At 37.6% G+C, this 14,383-nt stretch overlaps 1 protein-coding gene across 1 annotated transcript in view; it reads left to right on the top strand.

Annotated features, from left to right (window-relative positions):
• Window positions 1-1,980: 1,980 nt before the first annotated feature.
• LOC311616301 (cyclin-Y-like protein 1) overlaps window positions 1,981-14,383 on the top strand; it is a 45,386-nt gene continuing 32,983 nt past the window's right edge. Inside the window, exons 1-2 of the mRNA XM_084871490.1 lie at window positions 1,981-2,039; window positions 3,340-3,374. Coding sequence (XP_084727616.1) covers window positions 2,033-2,039; window positions 3,340-3,374 — 42 coding nt within the window. The 5' untranslated portion in view covers window positions 1,981-2,032. The remainder of the gene's footprint in view (window positions 2,040-3,339; window positions 3,375-14,383) is intronic.

Here is a 14,383-nt window from a genome sequence, read left to right on the forward strand (position 1 = left end):
AATCAGCTCACATGATTTGGGCATATTTGATATATTAGTAGGTATCTGACACTAATTGGCTACAGTGTAACTTGCTTGACACTGTTATTGGAATGTGCTGGTAGTCCTATCTAATAATCATATCTAATAAAGAAGGAATATGCTAATTGACTGGCATGCCCTAAAAGATGGCAGCACCCACAGCCATAAGATGGTGGCGCAGGCAAGCCTTGGATGGTAGCTGCCCAGCCACCCAGGGCTTCCAGAGGCTCAGGTATCCAGGGCCAGACAAGACTTGTGCTGTCAGCAGTGACAGCAACAGAGGTGTGATGGGGACATTGCCTTCCCCTGATTGCCAGGTCACCTCCTGCCCCTAAGGGCTCCAAGACTGTGAGAGGGGACAGGCCGAGCTGAGGGAACCCCATCCAGTACATGAATTTTCATGCACTGAGCCTCAGGTCTATATATATAGAAGGCTAATATGCTAAGTGTCCTTCCCTCCATCTGGGTAATGACATCATGTAGCAATGCACAGCTTCCTCTCCCTAGGGACGACTAGCCTCCTTGCAATTTCTTCAGCCCAGGAACTCAACTTGCTTTATAGCCAGGTGGAAACACTTTACACTGTAACTAAATGTCTGTGAAACATTGTCCCATGCTTCATCTCATTTGATCCTCACAGAAGTCCTGGAGTAGGTAGATAGGAGACTCAGTGGAATCCTATTTTCTTTTCATTAGCCAGAAAATGGAGATTTAGAAAGCTTAGAAATTTGGCCTGACTGAAAAGAAGTAAGAATTGGTGGTCCTTGAAAATGACTTAAGGCTTTCTCATTGCACAGAATATAGTCAAACACTGCTACAGCTAAATATTTTACCCTTTGTTCTCTCTGCATGATCTACAATAATAATCTGCTTCATGTTGATATTTACTGCTGTGTTGCTGACAATTACCTGAAAGAGAAGTTGGGGTGCTTCACTGGGATGGAAAAGTTTAGCTAAATCAGAAAGCAGGTCTAATTAAGCAAGTTTGTTCTATATCTATAAAAGGCTAAGTTGACTCACTCATGCATGATACATACAAAGCTCTCGCTAGCACCATTTGCACATGTATGTTTCTATCTGTCATTGTTGATCATGAATTTGGTTGACACTTCTATTATAGAGAAAGGGTGAATAGCAATATTAAAATATTTCTTCTAATTACTTTCCTTTCAATGTGCACCAATTCATGCACTGGGCCACTAGTATCAGCATAAATGAGAGTGACCGTGTTTCTAATTGACAGGTAAAAGTGGGGTAGCATGTACACAATTCATAGACTACTTAGGTGCAAGTTAAAAAATGTCAGGCATTGCCTGTATTTATTCCACATGCTTAGAAAGATTTTACAATTTTGAATTTTCCCAGTAGAATTTTTATATTGTTGCTGTGAGAAATGGCTCATCTATCCAAATTCAAATGACTGACTCGGAGACAGAAGTATGGCGAAAAGGAGACACTTAATCATTTGTCTCCAGAGCGGTGTCTTTTGTCACAGGAAAACCTGACGCGGGGAGCACAGCCTATTTATTTAGTCCCTCCTCCGGTTCCTCATTGGCTGAGCTCTATGGGGTCACCTGTTTCCTCATAGGTCGCCTAGGTCTTGCTGTCTCCCAGTGGGCCTTTTACAATATTGGGCAGAGGCCTTTCTAGCTGCCTGCTCCTCCCCTGTCTCACTGAGGCAGATGCCTCAGGGCTTTCCACCAAGAAGCTTGCCCAGGTGCACAGTTCTTTGTTCCTCTTCCCTCCTCACTACTTTCTGTCTGTACTGGGAAATTCAGTAAATCCCATCAAAAGCCAGCCATGTGGAGGTGGATCACAAAGGTCCATTTCCTACATCACCTTGTCTAAAATTGGTTTGTTACCATTACTTAAATACTCTTCCCAACACCATTATAAGCAGTATAAATTAGTGTGTAGCAATTTTTAAATTATGTATTTTTCTATTTGTGCTTTAGGTTTAATTCCTTCTGACTATCCAAGCGTAGACACAATTTTCCTAAAGAAATCTCAAATGGACGGTAAGTCAAGATCATTATTTAAGTCACAGTTAGGTTTTTATTTGAACAATTAAAAGAATCAGTTGTTTATATATGAGGATTGAATTTGTGATCTTACATAGTGCTCAAGCAAAGGATGCTATCTCACATTAGAATTTTAAACTTTCAAAACTCTCTCGCCCTATGTAATGCTGCCAGGCTACAGCGGAGGAACAGAGCCCTATGGGGTTCCCGGAAGCTTAGCAGGAGCATGTGCAACTATGTCAATTTCCTGTGTCCTGTTTGTTTTAGGATAAATCCTACAAGAACTGTAGGATTTTAATGCTTCTACTTGCCTTAACGTTATGTTCAATCCAGTTTACTTGCTTTAAAAGGCACACAGCTTGAGTCTTTCAATTGATTGTGACAGCAGAAGTCCAGGCAGGGAAGGGTCCATTTTATTTGAATCCATGCAGCTCAATAAAAAGTGGGGGTTTTAACATGTCTTTTCATGGCATGTGTGCATGACTGTTTGGAGCTGGTCATTTTGGTTAGGATTGCTGTATTTCTCAGTTTCTTCCAGAGCCATGGTTGCTCACCTGTGGAGAGAGGGTGGAGAGTAAAGGAAGTGCTATCCCCTGCTCCTCTCCGCAGTGCTAAGGAGTGTGTGCCTATGACGCCCCTCCCACGTTAAAGGAGGCAGAGTGGGAAACAGGGCACAGCCCAGGACCCTCTTTGGAGCTTTTCTTTTTCTTCAGATCTTTATCAGAGCAAAAGTATTTTGTGTGTTATACACTTGTTTAGTTAGGTTAGCCACACATTTTAAAATTTAAATTGATTAGGTCACTTTGCAATTGAGTAGAGACACATTTAATGATTTAGTAAGATGTTCTAGGTGGTTATGTGAGTGGTTCAGGATGCTTGCCTGGCCAGAAACTGGTTCTTTGAGCTCCCAACTGTTAGATCCTGGTGGTTCAAGTAAAGCGGGATTACATGTAGAATTGGAAACTGTGACTGAGGAGTGGCTCAGAAGCACAACAGATAAACTAAGTTTCTCCCCTGGCCTAATTTATTTTGCCCTTTTCTTCTGTGCAGGAGAGATTTTTATTTGTACCTAAAATAGAACATCTGTTAGGTCAAAAAGGCAAATCTTAGTTTTCAGATTTTGCTTATGGGACTCCTCTTGCCAGGTGCTTTAAATTATAAATTTTGTGGGAAGTTACAAAGGAAATGGAATAAATTTTGGTCTTATTTTGTATGTTGGTAATCTTTCAGGTAATCAATAACTTCTTTTCTTTCTGTGGCATTTCTATCTAATCAGTTAATTTTATTTTATTCTCAGTGCGTGGAAAGAGGAAGAGCAGCAATTCCTATCATGTAAGTAAATAGTTGAAAAGTTACATAATAAATTAATAATTTGAATTAAAAATTGTCTGCTATGATTGTTAACTATATATAATGGAAACAATATCATTAGCTTGGTAGATTTTCTATATCTCTTCCCTTATCTTCGTGATCAAGCTTCCATATTTAGGAAAGTTTTTGGCTTTAATAATGTTCATTTTTAGGGGTTCTGACCTTTAATTAATGTCAATAACATGGTTGTGGTATAAATATCTGCCTTAATTTTTGCCTTAACGTTTAATTTTGATTTTTCACAAAATGAACAACAATATATATAAAGCTGTCAATCTTTAGGGTTATATCTAAGCTCACTATCTTTCTCCCTCCAGTGTTGCCTTTTTCCCGCCCTCTGTCCTCAAAACATGCATCATGGTTTTTATTAAATCAAAATCAATGTTTACATTATTATGACTTCGTAAATATTTTTAATGCTGAGCCATATATTTCTTTGGCTGTGCCTCTTTCTTGTATACCCTTTATTCTTTTGCTCAAAAAATGTATATGCACTATGAATGATTATGCCAGTGCTTGTTAACGTACAGTTCAGTTTCAAAATTTGAAAGAACCTGCAGAAATGAATAATATTTTTTTTGTCAATGCCTGTTTTCAAACCGATGACCAGTCTGGTCCAGGCACTGCTGATAAAACAAAGCAATGAAATTATAAGAATTAGTCAATAATTATTTTATTCCATATTTGTGTGTCCTCAATTTGTGGACTGTTGCCTGTTTTGTGCTGTAAACTTGATCTTTTATGTCTTGCCATAAATAAAAAATCTAGTAAGACTTTAGAATAAGTTTTCCTTGTTCAGAGCTTAATTTGGCTTTGGCCATTATTTCAAATCAGTTAAACCTGAAAAGGTGTGAAACTGGAGTTATCAGCTGTTCAAATGTGTATACTTTTTTTGAGACACACTATATTACTGAGATTTGATCACAGCTACACTTCTCCAAGACAATCCAAACCCCTGTTCCTCATCAACATGATCTCATGGAGCCAAATGCAGCAAGTAGGCTGGTCCCTTTGTTTTCACTGTTTTGTACCTAATAATCTAATAAGTTGGCAGATAATGATGACTATTGGGACAAGAATTCTATATTTATGCTATGTTAACATAATTCCTAGTAAGTTTTCATTTTGTGTGTGTGTGTGTGGAATTAATTTTTTACTGTATTCACTTCTTTTCTAACAGCTACTTTTTCCCCGAAAATGCTGTGCCATTTGTCACAGGCCTGTCAAAAATATTTTCCATGTACTGAACACATTTGTCCCACTTCTTATTGGAAGCCATCTCCCCAGCCCTTTGTTATCCTCCTCCAGTATAGAGTTATTCTCCAAAAGCCTGCTCTGTGCCTGCTTTAGGCATATTTCTTTAAAATCATCTGGGATCTCACATACTGTTCTTTCATGTTACATCCCCAATGTTTTAGATCAGCACTTTTCAACCTTTTGTGTCTCATGGTGCACATACACTAATTACAATTCCTAGGCACATCAAAATTATTTTTCGTTCATCTAACAAAAAAGTGCGTATCATATTTATTCCTTCACTCTGAATATCTGTTGTGGCTGTTGTCATTTTGTTATTTGACAATGAAAGGGAAATGGTCAGTGCCCCTGCCCAAATAGTCAGGTATTGCATGTTATTATTGAAGTATTTAAACCATTTACACTTAATGCTATTATTGATAAATACTTGTTAGTTATCATTTTTATACTTTTTAAAATTTTTATTTTATTGTTTAAAGTATCACAAATAGTAGTACTATGTCTCCTTTTATTGACCTTCCCCAACCCTCCCCTATACCCTGTCACATGCCCTCATATTCCCCTCCCCCCAGTGTCTTTTGTCCATTGGTTATGCTTATATGCATGCATAGAAGTCCTTTAGTTGATCTCTTACCTCCTCCCCCCCTTCAACCCTACCCAGGTTTTCCGCTGTAATTTGACAATCTGTTCCATGCTGCTCTTCCTTTGTATCTATCTTTTTGTTCATCAGGTTGTAAGGTTCTTTATTTTCCATAAATGAGTGAGATCATGTGATATTTTTCTTTCACTGACTGGCTTATTTCACTTAGCATAATGCTCTCCAGTTTCATCCAAGTTGCTGCAAATGGTAAGAATTCTTTCTTCTTTATAGCAGCATAGTATTTCGTTTTGTAGATGTACCACAGTTTTCTAATCTACTTTCTGCTGATGGGCATTTAGGCTATTTCTAAATAGCCTAAATAATAACATGCAATACCTGACTATTTGGGCAGGGGCACTGACCATTTCCCTTTCATTGTCAAACTTAGCTATTGTAATTGTGCTGCTATGAACATAGTGGTGCATATATCTTTTCTGACTGGTGTTTTTGTTTTCTTGGGATTTATTTCTACAAGCGGTATTACTGGGTCAAATGGGAGGTTTATTTTTAAATTTTCAGGAAACCCTAAACTCTTTTCCACAGTGGCTGCACCAGTCTGCATTCACACCAGCAGTGAATGAGGGTTCTTTTTTCTCTACATCCTCTTGTCATTCCTTGACTTGTTGATGATAGCCATTCTGACAGGTGAGAGATGGTACCTCACTGTTGTTCTCTGATGATTAGTGACTTTTAGCATATTTTCATTTGTCTCTTGGCTTTCTGAATGTCCTCTTTTGAAAAGATTCTATTTAGGTGCTTTGCCAATTTTTTGATTGGATTGCTTACCTTCCTTTTGTTAAGTTGTATGAGTTCCCTGTAAATGTTGGAGGTGAGACCCTTAATAGAGATAACATTGGCAAATATGTTCTCCCATGAAGTGGACTTCCTTGTTGTTTTGTTGATGGTTTTCTTTTACTGTGCAGAAGCTTTTTATATTGATGTAGTCCCATTTGTTTATTTTTTCCTTAGTCTCTCTTACCCGAGTATCTGTGTCTGTAAAGATATTGCTGTGACATAAGTCTGCAATTTTTCTGCCTATGGAGTCATGTAGGATTTTTATAGTTTCCTGTTTTACATTCAAGTCCTCTAGTCATTTTGAGTTTGTTTTGGTGTATGGTGTAAGTTGGTGATCTAGTTTCATTTTTTTTTTTTTTTTTGCATGTATCTGACCAAATTTCCCAGCACTATTTATTAAAGAGACAGTTTTGACTGTTCTGCTCTTGCCTCCTTTATCAAATATTAATTGAGTATAATGGCTTGGGTCAGTTTCTGGGTTCTCTATTCTGTTCCATTGGTCTATATGTCTGTTCTTGTGCCAGTACCAGGCAGTTTTGAGAAGCGTGGCTTCCTAATACAGCTAGACATCTGGTATTGGGATTCCTCCCACTTTGTTCTCTTCCTCAGGATAGCTGTGGCTATTTGGGATCTTTTTTTATTCCAGATGAATTTTTGAAGAGTTTGTTCCATATCTTTGAAATATGCCATTGGAATTTTAATAGGGATTGCATTAAATCTGTAGATTGCTTTTTGTAGTATGAACATTTTAATGATGTTGATTCTACCAATCCATGAACATGGTATGTCCTTCCATTTGTTAATATCTTCCTTTATCTCTGTTTTCAATGTCCTATTGTTTTCTCAGCACAGGGGTTGTACATCCTTAGTTACCTTTGTTCCTAGGTATCTTAATTTTTTTTGTGTAATGGTAAATGGGATTGTTTTATTCATTTCTCTTTCTGTGAGTTCATTATTGGCATATAAAAAGGCCATAGATTTCTGGGTGTTAATTTTGTATCCTGCTACATCGCCAAATTGATTTATTAGGTCTAGTAGTTTTTTTATGGAGTCTTTGGGATTTTCTATGTATAGTATCATGTAATCTGCAGATAAGGGCAGTTTTCTTTTTTCCAATTTGGATTCCTTTTATTTCTTCTTCTTGTCTAATTGCAATGGCTAATACTTCCAGTACTATGTCAAACAGGAATGGGAATTGTGTCTTGTTCCTGTTCTTAGGAGAAATGGTTTTAGTTTTTTCCCATTGAGTATAATGTTGGCTGTAGAGTTTTTTTTTCTTTTTTTTTCTTCTTTTAAACAAGAAGGATTTCTTATCCTTTTTTTTTTTTTTTAAATATATTTTATTGATTTTTTACAGAGAGGAAGGGAGAGAGATAGAGAGCTGGAAACATCGATGAGAGAGAAACATCAACCAGCTGCCTCTTGCATACCCCTACTGGGGATGTGCCCACAACCAACGTACATGCCCCTCACCAGAATCAAACCTGGGACCTTTCAGCCCGCAGTCCGACGCTCTACCACTGAGCCAAACTGGTTTCAGTGGCTGTAGAGCTTTTATTATGATGAAGTATGATCTCTATGTTCCCACCTTGCTGAGAGTTTTTATCAAGAAAGGGTGTTGGATTTTGTATCAATTGATATGATAATGTGATTTTTGTCTCTAATTTTGTTCATGTGATGTATCACTTTTATTGCTTTGTGGATATTGTACCATCCTTGCATACCCAGAATAAAACCCACTCGGACATACTGTATGATCTTCCTAAGGTATTGCTGAATCTGATTTGCTAGAATATTATTGAGGATGTTAGCATCTATGTTCATCAAGGATATTGGCCTGTAGTTCTCTTTTTTTTTTTTTTTTTTTTTTGGTGTCTTTACCTGGTTTTGGAATTAGGATATTGCTGGTTACATAGAAAGAGGTTAGAAGAGTGCCTTCTGATTGAATTTTTTTGGAATAGTCTGAGGAGAACAGGTTTTAGTTCTTCTTCGAACATTTGGCAGAAGTCCTTTGTAAAACCACCCAGACCAAGGATTTTTGTTTGCTGAAAGATTTTTGATTACTGTTTCAATTTCTTCAGTAGTTATCAGCCTATTCTATTTTTTTTTATTCTTCTTGGTTGGGTTTTTGAGCTTGTATTTTTCTAAGAATAAGTCCATTTCATCTAGGTTGTCCATTTTGTTTGAATAGAGTGGTTCATAGTATTTTTTCATAATTGTTTGTATTTCTGTGGGATGGGTTGTTACTTTACCTCTTTCATTTTGGATTTTGTTTATTTGGCTCTTCTTTCTTTGCTTCTTGGTGAGCCTGGCTAGAGGTTCATCAATCTTGTTTATCCTCTCAAATAACCAGCTGTTGGTTTTGTTGATCTTTTGTATTGTTTCTTTGGTCTCAATGTCATTTATCTCCACTCTGATTTTTATTATTTCCTTCCTTCTGCTTACACTGGGCTTTTCTTGTTGCTCTCTTTGTAACTCTTTGAGTTGTAGGGTTAGGTAATTTATTACCATTGTTTCTTGTTTTTTGAGGTAGGCCTGTTGAGCTATGAACTTCCCTCTCAAGACTGCTTTCACTGTGTCACATAGATGTTGGATTATTGTGTTTTTATTGTCACTTGTTGACATGATTCTTTATATTTTTTCTTTGATCTATTTGGTAACCCAGTCATTGTTTAAAAGCATGCTATTTAGCCTCTAGGTGTTGGATTTTTAAAATTGTTTTTGTTGTAGATTATGTCTAATTTTATTCCATTGTGACCTGAGAAGATGTTTGATATGATTTCTATCTTCTTGAATTTTAAGATACTTTGCCTGTGCCCTAATATATGGTTTATTATTGAAAATGACCCATGTGAACTGGAGAACAAAGTATATTCTGTGGATTTTGGGTGAAATGTTCTGAAGACGTCAATTAATTCCATCTGGTCTAGTGAGTCATTTAGGATTGATGTTTCTTTGCTGATTCTTTGTTTAGAGAATTTGTTCAGTGTGTTAGTGGGGTATTACAGTCCCCTACTAATTAACTGTATTGCTGTCGATCTCACCCTTGATATCCTTTAGAACAGTGTTTCCCAAACTTTGCACATATGTGTACCCCTTCTATAATTTTCGTAATGCTGAGTACCCCTCGTACTCATGAGAACGTAGAATTAGGCACAGCTAAGCACGGTGCAATGCATATCCCCACCAAACTCCAGTGCAACATGTACCCCCACCAAACTCTTCCCGTACCCCTGGGGGTACACGTACCACACTTTGGGAAACACTGCTCTAGAAGATTTTTTATGTATTTGGGTGCTCCTCTATTGGGTGCATATATGTTTACTAGAGTTATATCTTCTTATTGAATTGCTCCCTTTAGTATTATGAAGTGGCTTTTGTTATCTCTTGTTATGTCCTTAACATTGAGATCTAATTTGTCAGATATAATTATTGCTACTCCAGCCTTTCTTTTTTTCATTTCCATTTGCAATCAGTCTTTGTGCATCTTTTTTCTGAGGTGGGTCTCCTGTAGACAGCAGATATATGGGCCTTGTTTTCTTATCCACTCAGTTACTCTATGTCTTTTGATTAGGGCATTTAAACCATTTACATTTAAAGTTATTATTGATAGGTACTTGTTTGTCACCGTTTTTAGTTTTTACCCATGTGTTCCTTCTATGCTTCTTCTTTCTTTCTTTCTTTCTTTCTTTCTTTCTTTCTTTCTTTCTTTCTTTCTTTCTTTCTTTCTTTCCTTCCTTCCTTCCTTCCTTCCTTCCTTCCTTCCTTCCTTCCTTCCTTCCTTTTCTCCTTCTTCTTCTTCTTCTTCTTCTTCTTCTTCTTCTTCTTCTTCTTCTTCTTCTTCTTCTTCTTCTTCTTCTGCAGATCATTTAGCATTTCTTGCATTGCTGGTTTGGTGGTAATAAACTCCCTTAGTCCTCTTTTGTCGGTGAAGCTCCTGATTTCACCTTCAATTTTGATTGATAGCCTTACTGGGTACAGTATTTTTGGCTTCAGACCCTTCTTTTGCATGACTTTGAATATTTTATTCCATTCCCTTCTGGTCTGATGTGTTTAGGTTGAGAAATCAGTCACTAGTCTGATGGGTTATCCTTTGTAGGTACCTTTCTATCTCTCTCTGGCTGCTTTTAAATTCTTACTTTTTGTTGGTGTTTGCCAGTAAATTTAAATATGCTTTGGTGTTGGTCTTTTGGGGTTCACTCTATTTGGGCCTTTGTAAGTTTCTTGGATTTGTGTGGTTTTTTTCTTTCCTATATCAAGGGAGTTTTCTGTCATTATTTCTTCAAACAGGTTTTCTATTCCTTGCTCAGTTTCCTCTCCTTCTGGCACCCCTATTATGCAGATGTTGCTTTGTTTTGTGTTGTCCCAAAGTTCCCTTAGGCTCCCCTCCTGCTTTTTAATATATATATATATATATATATATATATATATATATATATATATATATATATATATTAGAAGCTGCTCTACTTTGGTATTTTTCCCTACCATGTCTTCTAGATCACTGTTGCAGTCCTTTGCTTCTTTCTTCTAGTCTACTCTTGATACTTTCTATTGAGTTCTTTACAGCAGTGATGCCATTTTTCATTTCTTCTTGGTTCTTTGTTCTTACACATATTGTTGAATTTGTCTTCTGTTGTTATTTTCATCCACTTTATGACCATTTCTCTGAAAGGTTGCTTGCCTTCATTTTGTTTACTTCTTTTTCTGGTAATTCCTGCTTTTCTTTCATATGCGGGCTATTTCTTTGTCTCCCCAGGATCTTTCTTCTCCGGGTGTCTGGTTAAGTAGTTCTCCCTTCTGTGTAGATTTAAAAACATAAAATAAAACACAACATGTTATGGCACACAAGGCACTGGACAGAAATGTAGTCACAATATTAATAACCCCAAATAAAGGTGACCACCAGAGAAAGGCAAATTAGAGAATAGTGGAGAAAGGAAAAAAGTAAAATGAGTATAAAAATGAAATTGGGTAGAGGAAAATAATGTAAGAGAGAAAAGAGAGAGAATAAGAAAGAAGAGGGAAAAAAAAACTATATATATATATATGAAGAAAATTTCAATAGAACAGCTACTAATCCCAACACATGCCAGCAACAAGTACCTGGAGATGAATGCAACTACAAACAACAACTAATATCAAGTGAGGTGAGAGAAAACAGAAGTAACAAACAAAAACAAAAGAAAAGAACAAAAAGAAAAAAGCAAAACAATCTTGCAAACAAGCATAAAAAAATTGATATAGTTAACAATCAAGCAAACAACATAACACAGAGAGATAAAATATTTGGATAGTGAAGGAATAGAAGAGAGGTGTGTGTGGTATTAGAGCAGGGGGTTGGAAATTAAATATATAAGTAGGGTGAAATTTTAACAGGAGGTAAAAAAAGGAATCTGGAAAATCTAAAGCAGAAATAGGGTAAGAGAAACAGGACAACAAAAGGGGGTCAAATGAGGAAGAGAGTGAGGTCATAAAAGTAAAGTTGAGATAGAGTAAAATGATGCTAAAGGAAAGATGAAAATAGAATTTAGAACACTAATCCCAAAATAAAATAAAGAGAAAATGAAAAGATACTTAAAAAATACATAAAATAGTAGTAATAATACTGATTGAAAATAAAAATGCAATAATTAAAAAGGTAAAACCAAGTTAGGAAAAAAAATAGTTTCTTAAGTAAAAGATGAAAAAATAAATAAAAATAAAAATGTGCAGTTTTCCTCTATTGTTCTGTTTGGCATGCCTGTTTCCTACTTAGGACAGTATTGAAGTTTCATGCATTCCACTGGTCCTCAGTGTTGTAAGCCAGTCCTGATTTTTAAGCAGGCAGTATGTCTTTATTTCTTCTATTCCTTTCTTTGTGTTTACACAAGAGTCAATTTGTGATTCAACCCATGAGTCACAGTGTTTCTGGATTGACCTCTGGGTCTATAGGTCCTCTCTAGCTAGTGTTTAGATTTTGTTTTCCCTGTGGCACTAAATACCGGTTTGAGCGTGGGTTTCCCCAGAGCTGGTTCTCTGATGGGTATTCCCCGCTCTGATACCCAGGTTCCAGGAAAACAACTTTCCTCTGCAGTCTGTTAGAGTGTCCCCAATTGGGTGATCCTATGTATTGAGCTTAGTTATCAGAAGCAAGGATTTAAAGAGGGAAAAGAGAAAGAAAGAAAGAAAGAAAGAAAGAAAGAAAGAAAGAAAGAAAGAAAGAAAGAAAGAAAGAAAGAAAGAAAGAGAAAGAAAGAAAGAAAGGAAAGAAAGGAAAGAAAGAAAGAAAGAAAGAAAGAAAGAAAGAAAGAAAGAAAGAAAGAAAGAAAGAAAGAAAGAAAGAAAATAAAAAGAGCCAGAGTAAGTGTGCGAGCTCTGGGGCTGTGTGACAGTCTGTGCAGTCTTTTTTCTCCTTTGGTTCTGTGGGCACCTTCCACATCCACATCCACGGATCACGCTAGCCCCAACAGCTGCAGATTCTTCTGGCCGAAGACTTCCCCAGGTACTCCAGCTCCCACCATGTGTGCGTTTCTCTCTCTTTCTGGGACCACAGACCTCACCTTATCCCAGGTGAATCTGACCTTTCCATGAGGGTGTAGCGCTCCTCGGAATCCAGGTGCTTGCGCCACTTGAGGCCCTGTGTTCTCGGACTCACAGCTATTCAGTGGGTGCCATAGTTGTAGATTCTCAGGGCTTTCCAGGCTTCTGATAGCATCCACTTTCCCCTTCAAGCTGGCGCAGTCTCCGTCTCTGAGCTGATCACTCTGGGAGGGAACCCAGTAGCAGTGGGGGCTGCCCAGTCAGGGGAGCCCAGTTCAGCAGTCTCCCACAATCTCCTAAAGTATAGCTTTTCCTCAACTCACCAACAAAAAATCGCTGTGCGACCACATGCTCTCCCTTTTTCCCCCCTCACTCACTCACTATCTTGTAGTCTGTCTTCCCATCGGCAGCCATCTTATTTCACTACTATTACTTTTAACTTTTTATGGTGACTGGAATTAGTTGCTGGTTTTACTCTGAGAATATTTTCTTAACATATATTAGGCCAGTTGTAGGTAAACTGCGGCTCACGAGCCACATGTGGCTCTTTGGCCCCTTGAGTTTTTAGCAAAGAACAGCTTAGGAGTACCCTAATTAACTTAATAACAATGTACCTACCTATATAGCTTAGGTTTAAAAAATTTGGCTCTCAAAGAAATTTCAATCATTGTACTGTTGGTATTTGGCTCTGTTGACTAATGAGTTTGCCGACCACTGGATTAAGCTATTTCCATATTTCATTATTGTTCTTTAGAAATGAATGGAAACTTTTAAAAGACATGAATATTTCTAAAGTGTTTTACAGGGAATTTAGAGGGTCTCAAAAGGTTACCGTCATATCTCTGGAGGCAAATTTTAATTTGTATCCATAGTAGGATTTACCGTCCAGTTGCAATTGGTTTTAGATAATTGGTCAAACACTTGTTGAGCTCCTAATTTGCCCCAGATTCTGTGCTCGGCAGTTGGAGGTAGAAGAGGAGGGAAGTCCTGCCTTCCCTAGGGAAGCTCACTTTTTATGAGGAGGACGCCTGGAAGCAGTTGTTACCATGTAACAAGTAGTAACTCAAGGGTGTGAGAGTAGAGAAAGGGAGAAGTTGTGCAGTGTGGCACAGCACCGGTCCCCACGCGGCAGAGGTGTCCTGGAGGTAGATGGGAAGTGGGGATAACCTTGCTGGGAAAAGGAGGAAGCAAAAGGCCTGCTGGTCAGAGAGAGCAGCGTGTGTGAGGCAGGATCCTGATGAGCGTCTTGTAGCTTACGAGTAGCATTCTTAATATCATGGAAAGTATTCTCTGAGGTTCTCTTTGGAGTAATGTAATGATAGTCTTATTTCAACATGAAGGGAGAGTTAAATTCTCAGAGTTGTTTGATCTGTTTTTGGATGTGAGAGAATCTTAAAACGATGCTCTTTAACTCTCTAGGTAAGGAAACTGAGGCCCAGAGAGACCTCTGGTCCCCAACTTGTGAGCCCCAGGCCAGCCCCAGCGCACACACACCTCTGCCTCCGATACATGTGTTTTGTCACACTGTCTCCTGAGCTAATAGTTATTATTGGCTTTCATGGACTTCAGTAAAATGTTCTTGCTTCAATATTACAGAAGGCAGTATGTCTTAATGTAGAAAACAAATAGTAGAAATAGAAATCTCGACAGTTTTCATTTCTTAAGGAAAAATCCCCACGCTAAAATCTTATTTTAAATGCTTTTATAATAAAGGGAATTTATCATAGGTGTTTGCAAGTTGGATTATAGGTAGTAT

Source organism: Pipistrellus hanaki, assembly GCF_964339955.1.
Source record: "Pipistrellus hanaki genome assembly, chromosome: 1".
Lineage (NCBI taxonomy): Eukaryota > Metazoa > Chordata > Mammalia > Chiroptera > Vespertilionidae > Pipistrellus > Pipistrellus hanaki.